This window comes from Zosterops lateralis (genome assembly GCF_965231275.1).
Source record: "Zosterops lateralis genome assembly, chromosome: 24".
NCBI classification, from domain to species: Eukaryota; Metazoa; Chordata; class Aves; order Passeriformes; family Zosteropidae; genus Zosterops; species Zosterops lateralis.
The window spans coordinates 5,834,769-5,855,938 of NC_139784.1; the positions used below are offsets into that span (position 1 = coordinate 5,834,769).

General features: G+C 46.2%; 1 protein-coding gene across 1 annotated transcript; it reads left to right on the top strand.

The window, feature by feature from the left end:
- The first annotated feature begins 2,494 nt into the window (after positions 1-2,494).
- Positions 2,495-20,433, top strand: SP2 (Sp2 transcription factor). The gene is made up of 8 exons (XM_083877351.1): positions 2,495-2,680; positions 6,261-7,259; positions 10,861-11,176; positions 14,746-14,920; positions 16,193-16,386; positions 17,718-18,075; positions 18,122-18,330; positions 18,841-20,433. Exons 1-6 carry the CDS (start codon positions 2,618-2,620, stop codon positions 17,816-17,818), a joined length of 1,848 nt encoding a protein of 615 aa, XP_083733477.1. The 5' UTR covers positions 2,495-2,617; the 3' UTR covers positions 17,819-18,075; positions 18,122-18,330; positions 18,841-20,433.
- The last annotated feature ends 737 nt before the right edge of the window (positions 20,434-21,170 follow it).

A 21,170-nucleotide genomic window follows, 5' to 3' on the forward strand; every position in this document is an offset into this window, starting at 1 on the left:
TCCCAAATTTCCCTGATGGAATTAATTTCCCTGATGGGATTTGGGCTCTTTTTCCTGATGGGATTCATTTCCCTGGTAGGATTCAGGATGGTGCCCAAATTTCCCTCATGAGATTCACTTTCCTGCTGGGATTTGGGATGGTTCCCAAATTTCCTTCATGGGATTTATTTCCCTGAATGGGCTCATTCTCCTGGTGGGATTTGGGATCTTTTTTCTCATGGGATTCATTTCCCTGCTGGGATTTGAGCTGTTTTTCCTGGTGGGATTCATTTCCTTGGGATTTATTTTCCTGGTGAGATTAATTCCCCTGGTAGGATTTGGGATGGTTCCTGAATTTCCTTAAAGGGATTCATTCCCCTGGTGGGATTCATTTCCTTGGTAGGATTCAGGATGGTTCCCAAATTTCCATGACGGGATTCACTTTCCTAATGGGATTTGAGATCTCTTCCCTGATAAGATTCATTTCCCTGGTGAGATTCAGGATAGTTCCCAATTTTCCTTGAAGAGATTCATTTCCCTGGTGGGATTCGGGATGGATCCCGAATTTCCCTCATGGGATTTATTTCCCTGGTGGGATTTGGGCTGTTTTTCTTTGTGGGATTAATTTCCCTGGTGGGATTTGGGATGAATCCCAAATTTCCCTGGTGAGATTCGGGATGGATCCCAAATTTCCCTCATAGAATTCATTTCCCTGGTTGGATTCGGGATGGTTCCCAAATTTCCCTGGTGGGATTCACTTCCCTGGTGGGATTTGGGATCTTTTCTCTCATGGAATTCATTTCCCTGCTGGGATTAATTTCTCTGATGGGGATTAATTTCCCTGGGATTTATTTCCCTGGTGGGATTTGGGATCTTTTCCTTCATGGGATTTAATTCCCCTGCTGGGATTTGGGCTGTTTTCCCTGGTGAGATTAATTTCCTTGGGATTAATTTCCCTGATGGGATTTGGGATGGATCCCAAATTTCCCTGGTGGGATTAATTTCCCTGGTGGGATTCGGGATGGATCCCGAATTTCCCTCATGGGATTTATTTCCCTGGTGGGATTAATTCCCCTGGGATTTATTTCCCTGGTGGGATTTGGGCTGCTTTTCCTGGTGGAATTAATTTCCCTGGTGGGATTTGGTATGAATCCCAAATTTCCCTCATAGAATTCATTTCCCTGGTGGGATTCAGGATGGTTCCCAAATTCCCCTGATGGGATTCACTTCCTTGGTGGGATTTCTCCCAGAAAAAAATGGGATTTCTTTGGGGAAAATGGGATTTCTTTGGGGAAATGGGATCTCTCCCGGAAAAATGTCATTTCTCCCAGGAAAATGGGATTTATCTTGGGGAAAATGGGATTTATCTTGGGAAAATGGGATCTCTCTTGGAAAAACGGCATTTCTCCCAGGAAAATGGCATTTCTCCCAGAAAAATGGGATTTATCTTGGGAAAAATGGGATTTCTCCCAGAAAAAAATGGGATTTCTCCCAGAAAAAAAATGGTATTTCTCCCAGGAAAAAAATGGAATTTCTTTGCGGAAAATGGGATTTCTTTGGGAAAAATGATATTTATCTTGGGTAAAATGATATTTATCTTGGGAAAATGATATTTATCTTGGGTAAAATGATCTTTATCTTGGGTAAAATGATATTTATCTTGGGAAAATGATATTTATCTTGGGTAAAATGATATTTATCTTGGGAAAATGGGATTTATCTTGGGAAAAATGATCTTTATCTTGGGAAAAATGGGATTTATCTTGGAAAAAATGTTATTTATCCTGGGTAAAAATTATATTTATCTTGGGAAAATGGGATTTCTTTGGGGAAAATGGAATTTCTCATGGGAAATTGGGATCTCTCTTGGAAAAATGGGATTTCTCCCAGGAAAAAAAAAGAGATTTCTCCCAGCAAAAAAAAAAAAAAAAAAAAAAAGGGATTTCTCCCAGGAAAAAAATGGTATTTCTCCTGGAAAAATGGGATTTATCTTGGAAAAATGGGATTTCTTTGGAGAGATGGCATTTCTCTTGGGAAAATGGAATTTCTCTTGGAAAAATGGAATTTCTCCCAGGAAAATGGGATTTCTCTTGGGAAAATGGGGTTTCTCCCAGCAAAAAAAATGGAATTTCTTTGGGGAAATTGAGATTTATCCTGGGAAAATGGGCTTTATCTTGGGAAAAATGATATTTATCTTGGGAAAAATGATATTTATCTTGGGAAAAATGATATTTATCTTGGGAAAAATGGTATTTATCTTGAGAAAAATGATATTTATCTTGGGAAAAATGATATTTATCTTGGGAAAAATGATATTTATTTTGGAAAAATGATATTTATCTTGGGAAAATGGTATTTATCTTGGGAAAATGGTATTTATCTTGGAAAAATGGAATTTCTTTGGGGAAAATGGTATTTCTCCCAGGAAAAAAATGGGATTTCTCCCAGAAAAAAATGGGATTTCTTTGCGGAAAATGGGATTTCTTTGGGAAAAATGATATTTATCTTGGGGAAAATGATATTTATCTTGGGAAAATGATATTTATCTTGGGAAAAATGCTATTTATCTTGGGAAAAATGATCTTTATCTTGTGGAAATGTACTTTTTGACCCCGTGTCCCCCAGGTGCAGGCACAGCATGGCTGCCACGGCCGCCGTGAGCCCCAGCGAGTACCTGCAGCCCGCGGCCTCCGCTCCGCAGGTGAGACACCACACGGGTCTCATTGGGGTGGGCCAAGGAACAACAAAGAAGTAGGAGAATATTTTATTTTTTAAATTAAACAAATCTAGATTCTTATTTTTTTAATTTTTAATTTTTTTTTTTAAATTTTTTTAATTTTTTAATTTTTAATTTTTTCTTTATTTTTTTTTTAATTTTTTAAATAAAAAATAATATTTATAATGTTTTAAAATGTTTGTTTTTTCAATTTTTGAATATTTTAAAAATTTTAATGCTTTTTAAAATTTTAATATTTTTTTATTTTCGATAAAAAAAATTTATTTTAATTTCTTAAATTCTATTCTTAATTTCTATTAAAATTTTATTTTAATTTCTAATTTTTAATTTTCAAAATTTTTTTAATTTTCATTTCTGTTTTTAAATTTTCAATTTTTTATTTTTTATTTTAATTTCTAGTTTTTTAATTTCCAATTTTTAATTTTTTTAATTTTAATGTTTAATTATTTTAATTTTTTTTATTTTCAACTTTTAAATTTTTTAATTTTCAAAATTTTGAATTTTTTAATTTTAATTTTTTAATTTTAAAAAATTGTATTTATCTTAATTTAATTTTTTTAATTTTTAATTTTTAATTTTTAAAATTTTCAAGCTTTAAATTTTTAATTTTATAGTTTTTAAATTTTAAATTTTTTAGTTTTCAAATTTTTAAATTTTTTGTTTCATTTTAAATTGTTTTAATTTTTAAAATTTTTAATTTTTTAAAAAAATCTAGATTTTCAAAATTTTTAATTTTTTAAAATGTGAAAATGGTAAGATTTCAGGCTGGGAATGGGAAGATTTCAGACAGGAACTGGGAAAATTTGGGTTTGGAAACAAGAAGATTTGGGGTGAAAATGGGAAGATTTCAGGCTGGGAATGGGAACATTTGAAATTGGAACTGGGAAGATTTTGAGGCGGGGAATGGGAAGATTTGGGGATGGAAATGGGAAGATTTTGGTGTGAAACTGGGAAGATTTGGGTCAGGAAACAAGAAGATTTTGGGGTGGAACTGGGAAGATTTTAGGCTGGGAATGGGAAGATTTGGGGGCTGGAACTGAGGAAAAATTGGGGCTGGAAACGAGAAGATTCCAGTCTGGGAAAGAGAAGATTGTGGGGTGAAACTGGGAAGATCCTGAGGCTGGAACTGGGAAGATTTTGGGCTGGAAACGAGAAGATTTGGGGCTGGGAATGGGAAGATTTCAGGCCGGAACTGGGAAGATTCGGGGCTACAAACAAGAAGATTTCAGTCTGGGAATGAAAGATTTGGGGCTGTAAACAAGAAGATTTGGGGTAAAACTGGGAAAATTCTGGGCTGGAAACAAAAAGAAGGTTTGGGGCTGGAAACAGGAAGATTTTGGACTGGGAATGGGAAGATTTGGGGGTGAAACTGGGAAGATTCTGAGGCTGGGAATGGGAACATTTGGGGCTGGGAATGGGAAGATTTAGGGCTGGAAACAAGAAGATTTTGGGGTGGAACTGGGAAGATTTGAAGTTGGAACTGGGAAGAATTTAGGCTGGAACTGGGAAGATTTGGGGCTGGAACTGGGAAGATTTGGGGTGAAAATGGGAAGATTTCAGGCTGGGAATGGGAACATTTGAAATTGGAACTGGGAAGATTTTGGGGCGGGGAATGGGAAGATTTGGGGATGGAAATGGGAAGATTTTGGTGTGAAACTGGGAAGATTCTGAGGCTGGAACTGGGAAGATTTGGGTCAGGAAACAAGAAGATTTTGGGGTGGAACTGGGAAGATTTTAGGCTGGGAATGGGAAGATTTGGGGGCTGGAACTGAGGAAAAATTGGGGCTGGAAACGAGAAGATTCCAGTCTGGGAAAGAGAAGATTGTGGGGTGAAACTGGGAAGATTTTGAGGCTGGAACTGGGAAGATTTTGGGCTGGAAACGAGAAGATTTGGGGCTGGGAATGGGAAGATTTTGAGGCTGGAACTGGGAAGATTCGGGGCTACAAACAAGAAGATTTCAGTCTGGGAATGAAAGATTTGGGGCTGTAAACAAGAAGATTTGGGGTAAAACTGGGAAAATTCTGGGCTGGAAACAAAAAGAAGGTTTGGGGCTGGAAACAGGAAGATTTTGGACTGGGAATGGGAAGATTTGGGGGTGAAACTGGGAAGATTCTGAGGCTGGGAATGGGAACATTTGGGGCTGGGAATGGGAAGATTTTGGGGTGGAAACAAGAAGATTTTGGGGTGGAACTGGGAAGATTTTGGGGTGGAACTGGGAAGCTTCCAGGTTGGGAATGGGAAGATTTGAAGTTGGAACTGGGAAGATTTTAGGCTGGAATTGGGTAAATTTGGGGCTGCAAACAAGAAGATTTCAGTCTGGAAATGGGAAGATTTGAAGTTGGAACTGGGGAGGTTTCAGGCTGGAACTGGGAAAATTTAGGGCTGTAAACAAGATTTTGAACTGGGAATGAGAGGATTTCAGGCTGGGGATGGGAAAATTTGGGACTGGAAACAAGATTTGGGGCTGGGAATGAAAAGATTTGGGGCTGGAAACAAGATTTGGGGCTGGGAACAAGAGGATTTGTGGCTGAAACTGGGAAGATTCTGGGGCTGGGAACAAGAAAATTTTGGACTGGGAATGAGAAGATTTTGGGGTGGAACTGGGAAGATTTGGGGCTGGGAATAAGAAGATTTGGGGCTGAAACTGGGAAGATTTTGGGGTGAAACCGGGAAGATTCTGAGGCTGGGAATGGGAAGATTTCAGGCTGGAACTGGGAAGATTCGGGGCTACAAACAAGATTTCAGGCTGGGGATGGGAAGATTTGAAGTTGGAACTGGGGAGGTTTCAGGCTGGAACTGGGAAAATTTAGGGCTGTAAACAAGATTTTGGACTGCGAATGAGAACATTTCAGGCTGGGGATGGGAAGATTTGGGGCTGGAAACATGAAAATTTTGGACTGGGAATGAAAAGATTTTGGGGTGAAACTGGGAAGATTTTGAGGCTGGAACTGGGAAGATTTTGGGCTGGAAACGAGAAGATTTGGGGTAAAACTAGGAAGATTTCAGGCTGGGAATGGGAAGATTTCAGGCTGGAACTGCGAAGATTTGGGGCTACAAACAAGATTTCAGGCTGGGGATGGGAAGATTTCAGACAGGAACTGGGAAGATTTGGGTCAGGAAACGTAGAAGATTTGGGGTGAAACTATAAAGATTCCAGGCTGGGAATGGGAAGATTTGGGGCTGGAAACAAGAAGATTTTGGGGTAGAACTGAGAAGATTCTGAGGCTGGAACTGGGAAAATTTGGGGCTGTAAACAAGATTTAGGACTGGGAATAAGAAGATTTCAGGCTGGGAATGGGGAGATTTGAAGTTGGAACTGGAGAGATGTGAGGCTGGGAATGGGAAGATTTGGGGTGGAACTGGGAAGATTTGGGGCTGAAACTGGGAAGATTTCAGGCTGGAACTGGGAAGATTTGGGGCTACAAGCAAGATTTCAGGCTGGGAATTGGGGAAAATTTCAGTCTGGAAATGGGAATATCACTAAAAATTAAGCAAGGAAGTCTGCCTCAGGGTGCCCAGCACTAACCCCCCGCTCTCCCGCAGGACTCCCAGCCCTCTCCCCTGGCCCTGCTGGCCGCCACCTGCAGCAAGATCGGCCCCCCGGCCGTGGAAGCCGCCGCCGCTCCCCCGGCCCCTCCGCAGCCCACCCCCCGCAAACTGGTGCCCATCAAACCCGCCCCTCTGCCCCTGGGCTCGGCCAAGAGCGGCAGCATCGGCATCCTCTCCTCCAAAGGGAACCTTTTCCAGATCCAAGGATCTCAAGTCGGGGCTTCCTACGCGGGAGGGCAGCTGGTTTTCGCCATCCAGAACGCGGCCGTGCTCAACAAAACCTCGCGCTCTTCGTCGTCTTCATCTTCCTCCTCCTCGTCGTCTTCTTCTTCCAACATCCAGTACCAGGCGGTGCCACAGCTGCAAGCTGGAGGTGCTCAGACCATCCAGGTGCAGCCCAACCAGATCCAGATCATCCCAGGCACCAACCAAGCCATCCTGGCTCCTTCTTCATCATCCTCATCATCGTCTTCATCCTCACACACCAAACCTGTGCCCATCAAACCGGCGCCGGCGCAAAAAACGGCGTCGCCGGGGACGGGTGGGGTGGTGAAACTACCCGGAGGTGGCAACGTCACCTTAACTCTACCCGTCAACAACTTGGTGAGCTCTGAAGGGACGGGACAAAACCAACTACTCACAGACAGCCCTTCCAAACCGAGCAAAAAACCACGGAAAAAACCAGTATCGCCCACCCAAACAACCGCCGTGACCGTGGCCGAACAAGTGGAGACGGTGCTGATAGAAACAACAGCTGAGAACATCATCCAAGCTGGAAACAACTTGTTGATTGTGCAAAGCCCGGGCTCGGGGCAGCCTGCAGTGGTGCAGCAGGTGCAGGTGGTGCAGCAGCCCAAGCAGGAGTCGCAGGTGGTGCAGATCCCTCCGCAGGCGCTGCGCGTGGTGCAGGCGGCCTCGGCCACGCTGCCCACCGTGCCCCAAAAACCTTCGCAGAATTTCCAGATCCAGGCGGCCGAGCCCACCCCCACGCAGGTAAAGAGTCACCTTTGGGGGTTTTTTTTTGGGTACTTGGGGTTTGTTTTTTTTTTTTTTCCCAGTGTTGGTTTTTTTGTTTGGTTTGGAGAGATCGCGGTGGGTTTTTTTTCTCATCTTGATTTCTCCGTTGTTTGGGTTTGGAGGGATCAGGGGTGTCTTTTTCTCCCCCCTGTTTTTCTCCCCCCGTTTTTCTCCCCCTATTTTTATCCTCCTTTTTTTTTCCCTTTTTTCCCTTTTTTTTCCTTTTTTTTTCCTTTTTTTCCCCTTTTTTTTTCCCTTTTTTTTCTCCTTTTCTCCCCTTTTTTTCCCTTTTTTCCCCTTTTTTCCCCCCCTTTTTTCCCCCCCTTTTTTTCCCCCCCTTTTCCCCCCCTTTTTTCCCCTTTTTTTCCCCTTTTTTTCCCCTTTTTTTCCCCTTTTTTTCCCCTTTTTTCCCCCTTTTTTCCCCCTTTTTTCCCCTTTTTTTCCCCTTTTTTTCCCCTTTTTTCCCCCTTTTTTCCCCTTTTTTTCCCCTTTTCCCCCCCTTTTTTCCCCCCTTTTTTTCCCCCCTTTTTTTCCCCCCTTTTTTTCCCCCCTTTTTTTCCCCCCTTTTTTTCCCCCCTTTTTTTCCCCCCTTTTTTTCCCCCCTTTTTTTCCCCCTTTTTTCCCACCCTTTTTTTCTCCCCCTTTTTTTCTCCCCCTTTTTTTCTCCCCCTTTTTTTCTCCCCCTGTTTTTTCTCCCCCTGTTTTTTCTCCCCCTGTTTTTTCTCCCCCTGTTTTTTCTCCCTCTTTTTTTCTCCCCCTTTTTTTCTCCCCCTGTTTTTCTCCCTCTTTTTTTCTCCCCCTTTTTTTCCCCTCCTTTTTCTGCCCTTTTTTCCCCCCCTTTTTTCTCCCCCTTTTTTCTCCCCCTTTTTTCCCCCCTTTTTTCCCCCCTTTTTTCCCACCCTTTTTTTCTCCCCCTTTTTTTCTCCCCCTGTTTTTTCTCCCCCTGTTTTTTCTCCCCCTGTTTTTTCTCCCCCTGTTTTTTCTCCCCCTGTTTTTTCTCCCCCTGTTTTTTCTCCCCCTTTTTTTCTCCCCTATTTTTCTCCCTCTTTTTTTCTCCCCCTTTTTTTCCCCTCCTTTTTCTGCCCTTTTAAACACAAATTGTCCCATTATGAAATGACATAATTTCATAGGTCATCATGAATACATATGAAATGTTCATATATGTTCACATATGAAATTATTTACTGAAACATATCAATAAGTAAATTATTTTTTACTTTTAACCCAATAACCAACCACTCCGTGGCCCACAATGGGGATTTTTCTGCCCAATTACAAAAAAAAAAGAAGGTGAAAAAGAAACAGCTCAGCCTATACCCTAAATCCTCCATCTCACTTTATATATGTATTTATATATATGTATATATATATATAAATATAAAACCTATATATATATGTGTATATTTTATATATATTCTAAACTCTTAAACTATATATACTCTAAACTCTATATATTCTAAACTACATATATTCTATGTAAGAATATATATATATTCTATGTAAGAAAAAAAAAAAATATATATATATATATTCTTAAACTCTGAAGTTTTCCACCCTGTGATATCACACACTTCCATTCAAACCACACACTCATAATCCCAGTGCTGTCACTCAATTTTGGGAACCTATTCCACAACCTCAGGTCAAATTCAGTGTTTTCTTGGTCAGCACAAGAAATGTTTACATTACGTGGCAGATATAGATTTATTTTTACATTATAATATGTATATATATATATATAATATTAAAAATATAGATATTTTTATATAATATAGAATATTTTACATTATACATTATTATTTACATATTGTTCACATTTCATGGCAGAGAGAGTTTTTTACATTATTATATATTATATAAATGTATGTATTTTATATATTTTTATATATTATAGATAATATAGATTATTTTTTCATTATGCATTATTATTTACATATTGTTCATGTTACATGGCAGATAGAGATTACTTTTTACATTACAATATATATTTTATATATCTACATAACATAAATATCTATATATTTCTATATTTTATATAATGTAGATTATTATGATATTATACGTTATTATTTACATATTGTTCACATTACATGGCAGATATAGATTATTTTTTACCTTATAATATATATATTTTAATATATTATATAAATATACATATTTTTGTGCATATATATAATATAGATTATTTTACATTATACATTATTATTTATATATTGTTCCCATTACATGGCAGATATAGATTATTTTTACATTATAATACATTTTCTATATATTATAAATATATATATTTTTTACATATACATAATATAGATTATTTTTACATCATACACTATTATTTACATATTGCTCATATTACATGACAGATACAGATTATTCTTTACATTATAATATATATTTTATATATGTGTGTGTGATATAAATATACATCTTTATTTTTTTAATATACTATATATTATATATATATATTCTATATATAATATAGAAAGTATCATGTCCACATCATCCCAATATTCTCTTAAATGCCAACAAAATAAAACCCCAAACCCCTCACTGTTCCAACCCCACCTCTCTCCCTTTCCTCCCCTCCAGATCTACTTCAAAACCCTTCTGGTGACCTGCAGAACGTTCTGAAAAGTTTTCCTTGGGCAGAGCTCAGAAAATATCCCAGTCCACGTAATCCCAATATTCTCTTAAGTGCCAACAAAATAAAATCCCAAAATCCTCAGCGCTCCAACCCCACCTCTCTCCCTTTCCTCCCCTCCAGATCTACTTCAAAACCCTTCTGGTGACCTGCAGAACGTTCTGAAAAGTTTTCCTTGGGCAGAGCTCAGAAAATATCCCAATATTCTCTTGAGTGCCAACACAAGAAACCCCAAAATCCTCACTGTTCAACCCCACCTCTCCCTTTCCTCCCCTCCAGATCTACTTCAGAACCCTTCTGGTGACCTACAGACTGTTCTGAAAAGTTTTCCTTGGGCAGAGCTCAGAAAATATCCCAGTCCACGTAATCCCCATGTTCTCTTGAGTGCCAACAAAATAAAACCCCAAAATCCTCAGCGCTCCAACCCCACTCCTCTCCTTTCCTCCCCTCCAGATCTACTTCAAAACCCTTCTGGTGACCTGCAGAACATTCTGAAAAGTTTTCCTTGTGCAGAGCTCAGAAAATATCCCAATATTCTCTTGAGTGTCAACACAAGAAACCCCAAAATCCTCACTGTTCAACCCCACCCCTGTCCCCTTTCCTCCCCTCCAGATCTACTTCAAAACCCTTCTGGTGACCTACAGACTGTTCTGAAAAGTTTTCCTTGGGCAGAGCTCAGAAAATATCCCAGTCCACGTAATCCCAATATTCTCTTAAGTGCCAACAAAATAAAATCCCCACTATTCCAACCCCACCTCTCCCTTTCCTCCCCTCCAGATCTACTTCAAAACCCTTCTGGTGACCTGCAGAACGTTCTGAAAAGTTTTCCTTGGGCAGAGCTCAGAAAATATCCCAATACTCTCTTAAGTGTCAACACAAGAAACCCCAAAATCCTCACTGTTCAACCCCACCCCTGTCCCCTTTCCTCCCCTCCAGATCTACTTCAAAACCCCTTCGGGCGACCTACAAACCGTCGTGCTCCAAGAAACCTCCTCCCTTCCCGTGGCAGCTCCGTCCTCGTCGGGCACCTCGGGGACCCCGTGCAGCAGCCCCGTGTCGGTGTCGGTGTCGCGCAGCCCCGGGCGCAAAGCCGGCCCCCGCAAGGAGCGCCCGCTGCCCAAAATCGCCCCGGCCGGGGGGATCCTCAGCCTGAACGCGGCACAGCTGGCGGCGGCCGCACAGGCAGTGCAGACCATCAACATCAACGGCGTGCAGGTGCAGGGAGTGCCCCTCACCATCACCAATTCGGCAGGTGGGTAGGTGGGGTGGGGGTTTTGGGGGGTTTTTGGGGGATGTGGTGAGGGTGAGGTGGTGATGGAGTAGGGTGAATGGGGTTTTGAGTGGTGGGGAGGGAGTGGGCGGCTCGCTGAGTGTCTTGAGGATGGGAATGTGGAGTGGAATCCTCTCCTGATCAGATTAAATAGGATCCTGAGTGCTCCTGAGAGAGTGGGCAGCTCACTGAGCATCCTGAGGATGGGAATGTGGAGTGGAATCCTCTCCTGATCAGATTAAATAGGATCCTGAGTGCTCCTGAGAGAGTGGGCAGCTCACTGAGCATCCTGAGGATGGGAATGTGGAGTGGAATCCTCTCCTGATCAGATTAAATAGGATGCTGAGTGCTGGTGAGGGAGGACAGGGACAGTGGGCAGCTCCCTGAGCTTCCTGAGGATGGGAATGTGGAGTGGAAGACTTTCCTGATCAGATTAAATAGGATCCTGAGTGCTGGTGAGTGTGGGCGGCTCCCTGAGCTTCCTGAGGACGAGAATGTGGAATGGAATTCCCTCCTGATCAGATTAAATCAGATCAGATTGGATTCCTTGTGCTGCTGAGAGGACACAGGGACAGTGGGCAGCTCCTGAGCTTCCTGAGGTTTGGAATGTGGAGTGGAATCCTCTCCTGATCAGATTAAATAGGATGCTGAGTGCTGGTGAGTGTGGGCGGCTCTCTGAGCTTCCTGAGGATGGGAATGTGGAGTGGAATCCTCTCTTGATCAGATTAAATCAGATCCCTCATGCTCCTGAAGGAGGACAGGGGCAGTGAGCAGCTTGCTGAGGATGGGAATGTGGAGTGCAATCCTCCCTGGATCAGATTAAATCAGATTCCTCGTGCTGCTGAGAGAGTGGGCAGCTCCCTGAGGAGGGGAATGTGGAATGGAATCCTCTCTGGATCAGATCCCTCGTGCTCCTGAAGGAGGACAGGGACAGTGGGCAGCTCCCTGAGCTTCCTGAGGATGGAATGTGGAGTGGAATCCTCCCCGGATCGGATCAGATCAGATCCTTCATGGCCCCGAGGGGTTTTGCAGTGTCAGCACCTTCTGCAGTCACTCCAGCAGTCCAGGAGTGTTTCCCAGAGTGTCCTTTGGGTGATTCCCAGCACATCCTGGAGAGCTGTGGGTAACTGTGCTGGCTGCGTGTCCAGCCAAACTGCAGGAACACCTGAGCTTTCCTGGGAGCCCAGCCCAGCCCTGTCCAAACCCTTGGGATGCCTTTTTCCCAGAGAACTGAAACCCAGCCAGGCAGAGGGGCACGATTGTCCCTCCTCCTGCAGCCACCCCTGGCACGGATCCCATTCCAGATCCTCATCCCAGGGCTGGAACTTCTCCCTTGGATCCCATTCCAGATCCTCATCCCAGGGCTGGAACAGCTCCCTTGGATCCCATTCCAGATCCTCATCCCAGGGCTGGAACATCTCCCTTGGATCCCATTCCAGATCCTCATCCCAGGGCTGGAACATCTCCCTTGGATCCCATTCCTGATCCTCATCCCAGGGCTGGAACATCTCCTTTGGATCCCATTCCAAATCCTCATCCCAGGGCTGGAACATCTCCCTTGGATCCCATTCCAAATCCTCATCCCAGGGCTGGAACATCTCTCTTGGATCCCATTGCAGGTCTTTATCCCCTTGGATCCCATTCCAGATCCTCATCCCAGGGCTGGAACATCTCCCTTGGATCCTATTCCAGATCCTCATCCCAGGGCTGGAATATCTCCCTTGGATCCCATTCCAGGTCCCAGTCCCAGGGCTGGAACATCTGCCTTGGATCCCATTCCAGGTCCTCATTCCCTTGGATCCCATTCCAGATCCTCATCTCCCTTGGATCCCATTCCAGGTCCTCATTCCCTTGGATCCCATTCCAGATCCTCATCTCCCTTGGATCCCATTCCAGGTCCTCATTCCCTTGGATCCCATTCCAGATCCTCATTCCCTTGGATGCCATTCCAGGTCCTCATTCCCTTGGATCCCATTCCAGATCCCCATCCCAGGGAACATCTCCTGTATCCTCTGGGAACGAGGAACTCTCCCAAGTTCCCAAACCTCAGAGAGACACATTCCCAGCTCTGTTCTCCCAGCTCCATGGCCAGGGATCACCATTCCGGGGAGTGAACCCCTGATTCCAGAGATCACCATTCCGGAGAGTGAATTCCTCATTCCAGGGATCACCATTCTGGAGAGTGAATCCCTCATTCCAGGGAGGGAATCCCTCATTCCAGGGATCACCATTCCAGGGAGTGAATCCCTCATTCCAGGGAGTGAATCCCTCATTCATTCCAGAGAGTGAATCCATCACTCCAGGGAGTGAATCCTTCACTCCAGGATCACCATTCCAGGGAGTGAACTCCTCATTCCAGGATCACCATTCCAAGGAGTGAAATGCTCATTCCAGGGAGTGAATCCCTCACTCCAGGATCACCATTCCAGGGAGTGAACCCCTCATTCCAAGGAATGAACTCCTCATTCCAGGATCACCATTCCAGGGAGTGAACCCCTCATTCCAGGGATCTCCCTGAACCCCCAACCAGCCCGACACGACCCCGGTGCTCCCAACCCCAGGAACGTCACGTCCCTGTGGCCACCCTGTCCCCGTCCCACGGCCCAGCCCTTCCCTTGGAGGCTCTGAGGGCAGGGAGCCGTGTCTGTGAGGAGTTTTATCTCCCTCCTGAGCCAGCCAGACCTGCTGCCTGCCGTGGTTTGGGCGCAGGGAATTCCAGCTTTGGCACAGGGAATCTCCTGCTCCTCCTTTGTCAGCACAAATCCCATCACGGCGCGGTTTCCCCTTCTCCCAGGATTGGCTTTTGTGGAGGAAGGGGGATTAATTAAAGCCCCTAATTAACATTTTGGAGAGGACTGGTAGGACCTGCTGCCCACGGGGGTGAGTGTGAGTTTGTGCCAGGGCTCAACCACAACATTCCCACCTCCTCCCAATCCCTCCAGCTTGGCGCTGTCCCTGCTGCCTGCTGCTCCCTCCCTGCTGCTCTCTGCTCCTCCTGCTGCCAAATCCCATTGTTTTTCCCTTCCTCCTCCTCCTCCTCCTGCTGCCCTGGGAGCAGCCATCCCAATCCCAATCCTAATCCCAATCCCAGCCCCGCTTGCTGACGCTGACCCCGTCTTCTTCTTTCCAGCCCCCGTCACGGCTGCCAGGGACTCCCGAGCCTGGAGCGGCCCTTAGGCTGCGGGGTAAGTCCCTTTTTTTTTGCTCAATATATTGCACGTTTTTTCAAAGTTTCTTTTTTTTTTTTTTTTTTTTTTTTCCCTCTTCGAGCCTTTTTTTTTTTTCCCCAGCCCCTCCCTTTTTTTTTAAAAAAAAAAGGGTCAAAAAAAACCAAACAAAACCCAAAAAAAAAACTTTTGAAAACTTTGAAAAACCGCACAGTATATTCAGAAAAAAGGGACTTACCGGGAGCGGCGCGTGGCAAAAAAGGGGGCTGTGTGTGCTGCATGCAGGGCTGGATAAATTTGGGATAAATTTGGGATAATCCCTGCTCCAAAGGGTCCAGTGGGAGGAGCGTGGATGGATCTTGACCTCCCCTTTCCCCTCCCCAGGCCAGCAGCAGCTGACGGTGCAAAATGTGTCCGGCAACAACGTGACCATCAGCGGGCTGAGCCCCACCCAGATCCAGCTGCAGATGGAGCAGGCGCTGGCCGGGGACGTCCAGCCCGGGGAGAAGAGGAGGAGGATGGCCTGCACCTGCCCCAACTGCAAGGATGGGGACAAGAGGTGAGTGAAAGGGGTGGGGAGGGTAAATCCTGATTGGATGTGGCTCTTCTGGAAAGGTTTGTCCTGCTTGGATCTGCCCATCCTGCTGGATCTGCCTTTTCTAGAGAGGTTTGTCCTGCTTGGATCTGCCCATCCTGCTGGATCTGCCTTTTCTAGAGAGGTTTATCCTGCTTGGATCTGCCTCTCTCAGAGAGGTTTATCTCGCTTGGATCTGCCCATCCTGCTGGATCCGCCTCTTCCAGAGAGGTTTATCCCGCTTGGATCTGCCTATCCCAGAGAGGTTTATGCTCCTGGATCCGCCTCTCCTGGAGAGGTTTATCCTGCTGGATCCGCCTCTCCCAGAGAGGTTTATCCTGCTTGGATCCACCTATCCCGGAGAGGTTTATCCCGCTTGGATCCGCCTCTCCCGGGATAAGTCAGAGCGGTTCATCCCACTTGGATCCGCCTCTCCCAGAGCGGTTCATCCCTCCAGATCCACCTCTTCCGGAATTACCCGGAGCGGCTCCTCCCGCTTGGATCCGCCTTTCCCAGAGAGGCTCATCCCCCCTGGATCCTCCCATCCCGTTTGGATCCGCCTCTCCCGGGCTAATTTGAATCTGTTCGTCCCACTTGGATCCGCCTCTCCCGGGATAACTCAGAGCTGTTCATCCCACTGGATCTGCCTCTCCCTGAGCGGTTTATCCTGCTGGGATCCGCCTCTCCCAGAGAGGCTCATCCCCCTGGATCCGCCTCTCCCTGGGGCTCATTTAAATCATTTTATCCTCTCCAGTCTCACCCCTCCTCTCCCCGCAGGCCAGGGGGTGATCCGGGGAAGAAGAAGCACATCTGCCACATCCCCAAAAACTGTTTTATCCCCCCATATCCACCTCTCCAGGCTAACTCCTCCTCTCCCCGCAGGCCGGGCGATCCGGGGAAGAAGAAGCACATCTACCACATCCCCTAAAATCATTTTATCCCCCCTGGATCCGCCTCTCCCGGGGGCTCATTTAGATCATTTTATCCCTTCCATATCCTCCTCTCCCTGGGGCTCATTTAAATCATTTTATCCCCTCCGGTCTCACCCCTCCTCTCCCCGCAGGCCGGGGGGCGATCCGGGGAAGAAGAAGCACATCTGCCACATCCCCAAAAACTGTTTTATCCCCCCAGATCCAACTCTCCAGGCTAACTCCTCCTCTCCCCGCAGGCCGGGCGATCCCGGGAAGAAGAAGCACATCTGCCACATCCCCTAAAATCATTTTATCCTCTCTGGTCTCACCCCTCCTCTCCCCGCAGGCCGGGTGATCCCGGGAAGAAGAAGCACATCTGCCACATCCCCGAGTGCGGGCGGACGTTCCGCAAGACGTCCCTGCTGCGGGCCCACGTGCGGCTGCACACGGGGGAGAGGCCCTTCGTCTGCAACTGGGTCTTCTGCGGGAAGCGTTTCACCCGCTCCGACGAGCTGCAGCGGCACGCCCGCACCCACACAGGTCTGTGAGACCCCCTGAAGGGGCTGGGGGGTCCCTGTGGGGTCCTTGGTCCTGGGCAGGGGTCTCAAATGGGTCTGGGGTGTCTTAGGGTATCCCTCATTCACAGGGCACAACCCACAAATGGGTCTGCGGGGTCCTTGTTTCCTGAGCAGAGCACCCAAATGGGTCTGGGGTGTCCCTGCAGGGTCCTTGTTCCCTGGGCAGGGCACCCAAATGGGTCTGGGGTATCCTAGGATATCACTCATTCACAGAGTGAGGCCCCCAAATGGGTCTGGGGTGTCCCTGCGGGGTCCCCGTCCCCAGGGCAGGGTTCCCAAATGGGTGTGGGGTGTCCCTGGATATTCCCTGTTCCTTGGGCAGGACTCTCAAATGGGTCTGGGGTGTCCCAGGGTATCATTCATCCCCAGGGCAGAACCCCCAAATGGGTCTGGGGTATCCCAGCAGTGTCCCTGTTCCCAGGGCAGAACCCCAAAACTGGAGGATTTTGGGGGGTCTCTGCTGCTTTGGGGTTGTCCCAGTGACAGAGGTGTCACAAGAAGGGGATGGGGACATCAAGGGGACGTGTCCTGGGGGTGTCATCACCTTGGGATTCTGGTGGCACTGGAGGATTTTTTGGGGTCTCTGGTGACAGAGCTGTCACAGGAAGGGGATGAGGACATCACGAGGACATGTTCTGAGGGTGTCACCACTTTGGGATCCTGGTGGCACTGGAGGATTTTTTGGGGTCTCTGGTAACAGAGGTGTCACAAGAAGGGGATGAGGAGGATTAATGGGGACATGTCCTGGGGGTGTCACCACTTTGGGATCCTGGTGGCACTGGAAGATTTTAGGGGGTCTCTGGTGACAAAGCTGTCACAGGAAGGGGTGGGGACATCAAGGGGACATGTCCTGGAAGGTGTCACCACCACCTTGGACACTGGAAGATTTTTTTGGGTCTGGTGACAGAGCTGTCACAGGAATGGGATGGGGACATCAAGGAGGACATGTCCTGGGGGTGTCACCACTTTGGGATCGTGGGGGCACTGGGAGATTTTGTGGGGTTTCTGCAGCTCTGGTGACAGAGGTGTCAGGGTAAGGGATGGGGACATGTCCTGGGGGTGTCACCACATTGGGATCCTGGGGACAATGCAGGATTTTTTGGGGTCTCTGGTGACAGAGCTGTCACGGGAATGGGATGAGGGGAATTAACTGGGACATATCCTGTGGAATTGTCACCACCTCCATTCAGCCTCTTGTCTGGCACTTTAGGGTGACACTTTAGGGCTTGCTTTGGGCTGTCCCAAACCCCACAAGTGCCACCCCTGAGTGTCCCCTGTCCCCTTTGTCCACAGGTGACAAACGCTTCGAGTGCGCGCAGTGCCAGAAACGCTTCATGCGCTCTGACCACCTGACCAAGCACTACAAAACCCACCTGGTCACCAAGAACTTGTAGGGCCTGTGGGGGGGAAACTTCCCTCCCTCCCTTCCCTCCCAACCCCACAAAAATCCCAAATTCCCCAAATCCTGGAGCACCGCAACACTCCCAGGAGGGACTTTGGGGACGTCCCCAACTCTCCCGACAAAAGGGGCAGGGGGGTTGTCCCTGTGACCCCAAAGGTTCTGTGACCCCACAGGTTTAGGGGGTTGTCCGTCTGACCCCAAAGGTTCTGTCACCCCACAGGTTCAGGGGTTGTCCCTGTGACCCCAAAGGTTCAGGGGTTGTCCCTGGGGCCCCAAAGGTTCTGTCACCCCACAGGTTCAGGGGTTGTCCCTGTCACCCCAAAGGTTCAGGGGATCTCTCTGTGACCCCAAAGGTTCTGTGACCCCACAGGTTCAGGAGTTGTCCCTCTGACCCCACAGGTTTAGGGGGTTGTCCCTGTGACCCTAAAGGTTCAGGAGTTGTCCCTGTGACCCCAAAGGTTCTGTGACCCCACAGGTTCAGGGGTTGTCCCTGTCACCCTACAGGTTTGGGGGTTGTCCTTGTGACCCCAAAGGTTCATGGCTTGTCCCTGGGACCCCAAAGGTTCTGTGACCCCACAGGTTTCGGGGTTGTCCCTGTCACCCTACAGGTTTGGGGGTTGTCCCTGTGACCCCAAAGGTTCAGGGGACCTCTCTGTGACCCCACAGGTTTCGGGGTTGTCCCTGTCACCCTACAGGTTTGGGGGTTGTCCCTGTGACCCCAAAGGTTCAGGGGATCTCTCTGTGACCCCAAAGGTTCATGGCTTGTCCCTGTTACCCCAGAGGTTCAGGGGATCTCTCTGTGACCCCATAAGTTTAGGGGTTGTCCCTATTACCCCAAAGGTTCAGGGGATCTCTCTGTGGCCCTACAAGTTCAGGGGGTCTCTCTGTGACCCTACAGGTTTCAGGGGGTTGTTCCTGTGACCCCAAAGGTTCTGTGACCCTACAGACCCTACAGATTTTGGGGTTGTCCCTGTGACCCCAAAGGTCCAGGGATTGTCCCTGTGTCCCCAAAAGCTCAAGGGGGTGACCCCAAACCCCCCCAGGATATGGGGCAGGATCCGGGCAGAGAAAGGAGCGGCCCCACAGCACATTCCTACTTTATATTTAAAGTCTATAAATAGCTATAAATATCTATATTGACCCCCCCTTTGGAGGAAAAAAAACCACAAAAATCCCTTTTTTTCTATGGAGATCGTTGCCTTACACTCCCCTTTTCTCCTCCCAGATCCCTGTGGATCATGAGTGCTTTTTTTATTCTATTTAATCCCTTGGATTTCTCTCCCAAAAATCGATTTTTTTCCCCCTTTTCGTGGTAAATTCCTCTTTCCTAATTTTTGTTTCTGAGCAACGTTGGTGTTTTCCCTTTTATTTTTTATTTGTTTCTTTTTGTTTGTTTGTTTGTTTTGGTTTCTTGGGTTGTTTTTTGGGGGTTTTGGGGGTTTTTTTTAAGTTTTTTTGTTTGTTCATTTTGGTTTTGGGGTTTTTTTTTGGTTTTTTGTTTGTTTGTTTTGAAGTTTTTTTGTTTGTTCATTTTGGGTTTTGTTTTTTTTTTTTTTTTTTCTTTGTTGTCGTTGCTTTTTTGTTTTTTTGTTTTTTTGTTTTTTTCCCTGGATTTTCAGGACTTCACCCCGAATTTTTTATTTTATTTTTCCCCTTTTTTTCCTTTTCCCTTTTTCTGGAATTTCAGGACTTCACCCCAATTTTTATTTTTTCCCTTTTTATTTTTTCCCTTTTTTTCCCTTTCCCTTTATCTGGAATTTCAGGACTTCACCCCAATTATTTTTATTTTTTCCCTTTTTATTTTTATTTTTTCCCTTTTTTCTCTTTCCCTTTTTCTGGAATTTCAGGACTTCACCCCAATTATTTTTATTTTTATTTTTTCCCTTTTTATTTTTATTTTCCCCTTTTTTCCCCTTTTCCCCACGTGTGTGAATCCCCCCTGTCCTCGTGTACAGTGTACATTGTATCATAGATTATATTGCTTTGGAGCTTTTAAATTAAACAAAACAAAGACAAAAAAAACCCAAAACAAAACAAAAAAAATCCACTTTATTTTTTAGGTTTTTTTTCCCTGGATTATGTGATGGATTTGTTCCCGTTTTTTGTTTGTTTTCCTTGCTAAAAAAAAATAAATTTAGTCACCAGAGGCAAATCCAGGCTCCCTTTTTTAATTTTTATTTTACTTTATTTATTTTATTTTTTCTCTCTTTTTATGTTTTTTTTTCTGGGAATTTCCTGGGTGGGAAAAGTGGGATTGGTGAGTGGGAATGTCCCAAAAAAAAAAAAAAAATCGATGGGATTTGAGTTGTTTGGGGGAAATTTTGCTGCTGTGCTGAGGATGGTTCTGGTGTCCCTGTTCCAAAAATCCCAAATGTCCCAAATGTCCCATTTGAGCTTTCCTGTCCCCAGTCTCCCCAAATTCCTGTTCCTTGTCACAGCATCCCAAATGTCCCAAATATCCCATCCCAAATGTCCCAAATATCCCAAATGTCCCATCCTGACTGTCCCATCCCAAATATCTCAGATGTCCCGTCCCAAAAATCCCAAGTATTTCATCCCAAATTTCCCATCCCAAATGTCCCGTTCCCAACTTCCCTGTGATGTCCCCAAATCCCTGTCCCTTGTCATGGTATCCTGAATGTCCCATCCCAAAAATCCCCAATGTCCCACCCCAAATGCTCCATCCCAAATAACCCAAATGTTCCATCCCAAATATTCCATCCTGACCATCCCATCCCAAATATCTTAAATGTCCCATCCCAAAAATCCCCAATATTTCATCCCAAATATCCCATTCCCAGCCTCCCTGTGATGTCCCCAAATCCCTGTCCCTTGTCATGGCATCCTGAATGTCCCAAATGTCCCATCCCAAAAATCCCATCCACATCTTCCTTATGCCCAGTGTCCCTAAATCCCTGTCCCTACATCTCCCTGTCTCTTGTCACAGCATCCCAAATGTCCCAAATGTCCCAAATATCCCAAATTTCCCATCCCAAATGTCCCATTCCCAACTTCCCTGTGATGTCCCCAAACCCCTGTCCCTTGTCACAATGTCCCAAATATCCCACCCCAAATGTCCCAAATGTCCCATCCCAAATATCCCCAATGTCCCACCCCAAATGTCCCATCCCCACCTTCCCTGTCCCCAATGTCCCCAAATTCCTGTCCCTTGTCACGACATCCCAAATGTCCCATCCACATCCTTCCTGTCCCCAATGTCCCCATCTCCCTGTCCCTTGTCACTACCTGGCCCAAGTGTCCCATTGACACTGTCCCCAATGTCCCCAGATCACTGTCCCCACATCTCCCTGTCCCCAATGTCCCCAAATCCCTGTCCCCACCAT

Excerpts from the sequence above, each read along its gene's own strand:
- SP2 (XM_083877351.1), top strand. The coding sequence starts at position 2,618 with ATGGCTGCCACGGCCGCCGTGAGCCCCAGCGAGTACCTGCAGCCCGCG. Across the intron at positions 14,921-16,192 it reads TGCAAGGATGGGGACAAGAG|GCCGGGTGATCCCGGGAAGA; the intron begins GTGAGTGAAAGG and ends CTCTCCCCGCAG. Across the intron at positions 16,387-17,717 it reads GCACGCCCGCACCCACACAG|GTGACAAACGCTTCGAGTGC; the intron begins GTCTGTGAGACC and ends CTTTGTCCACAG.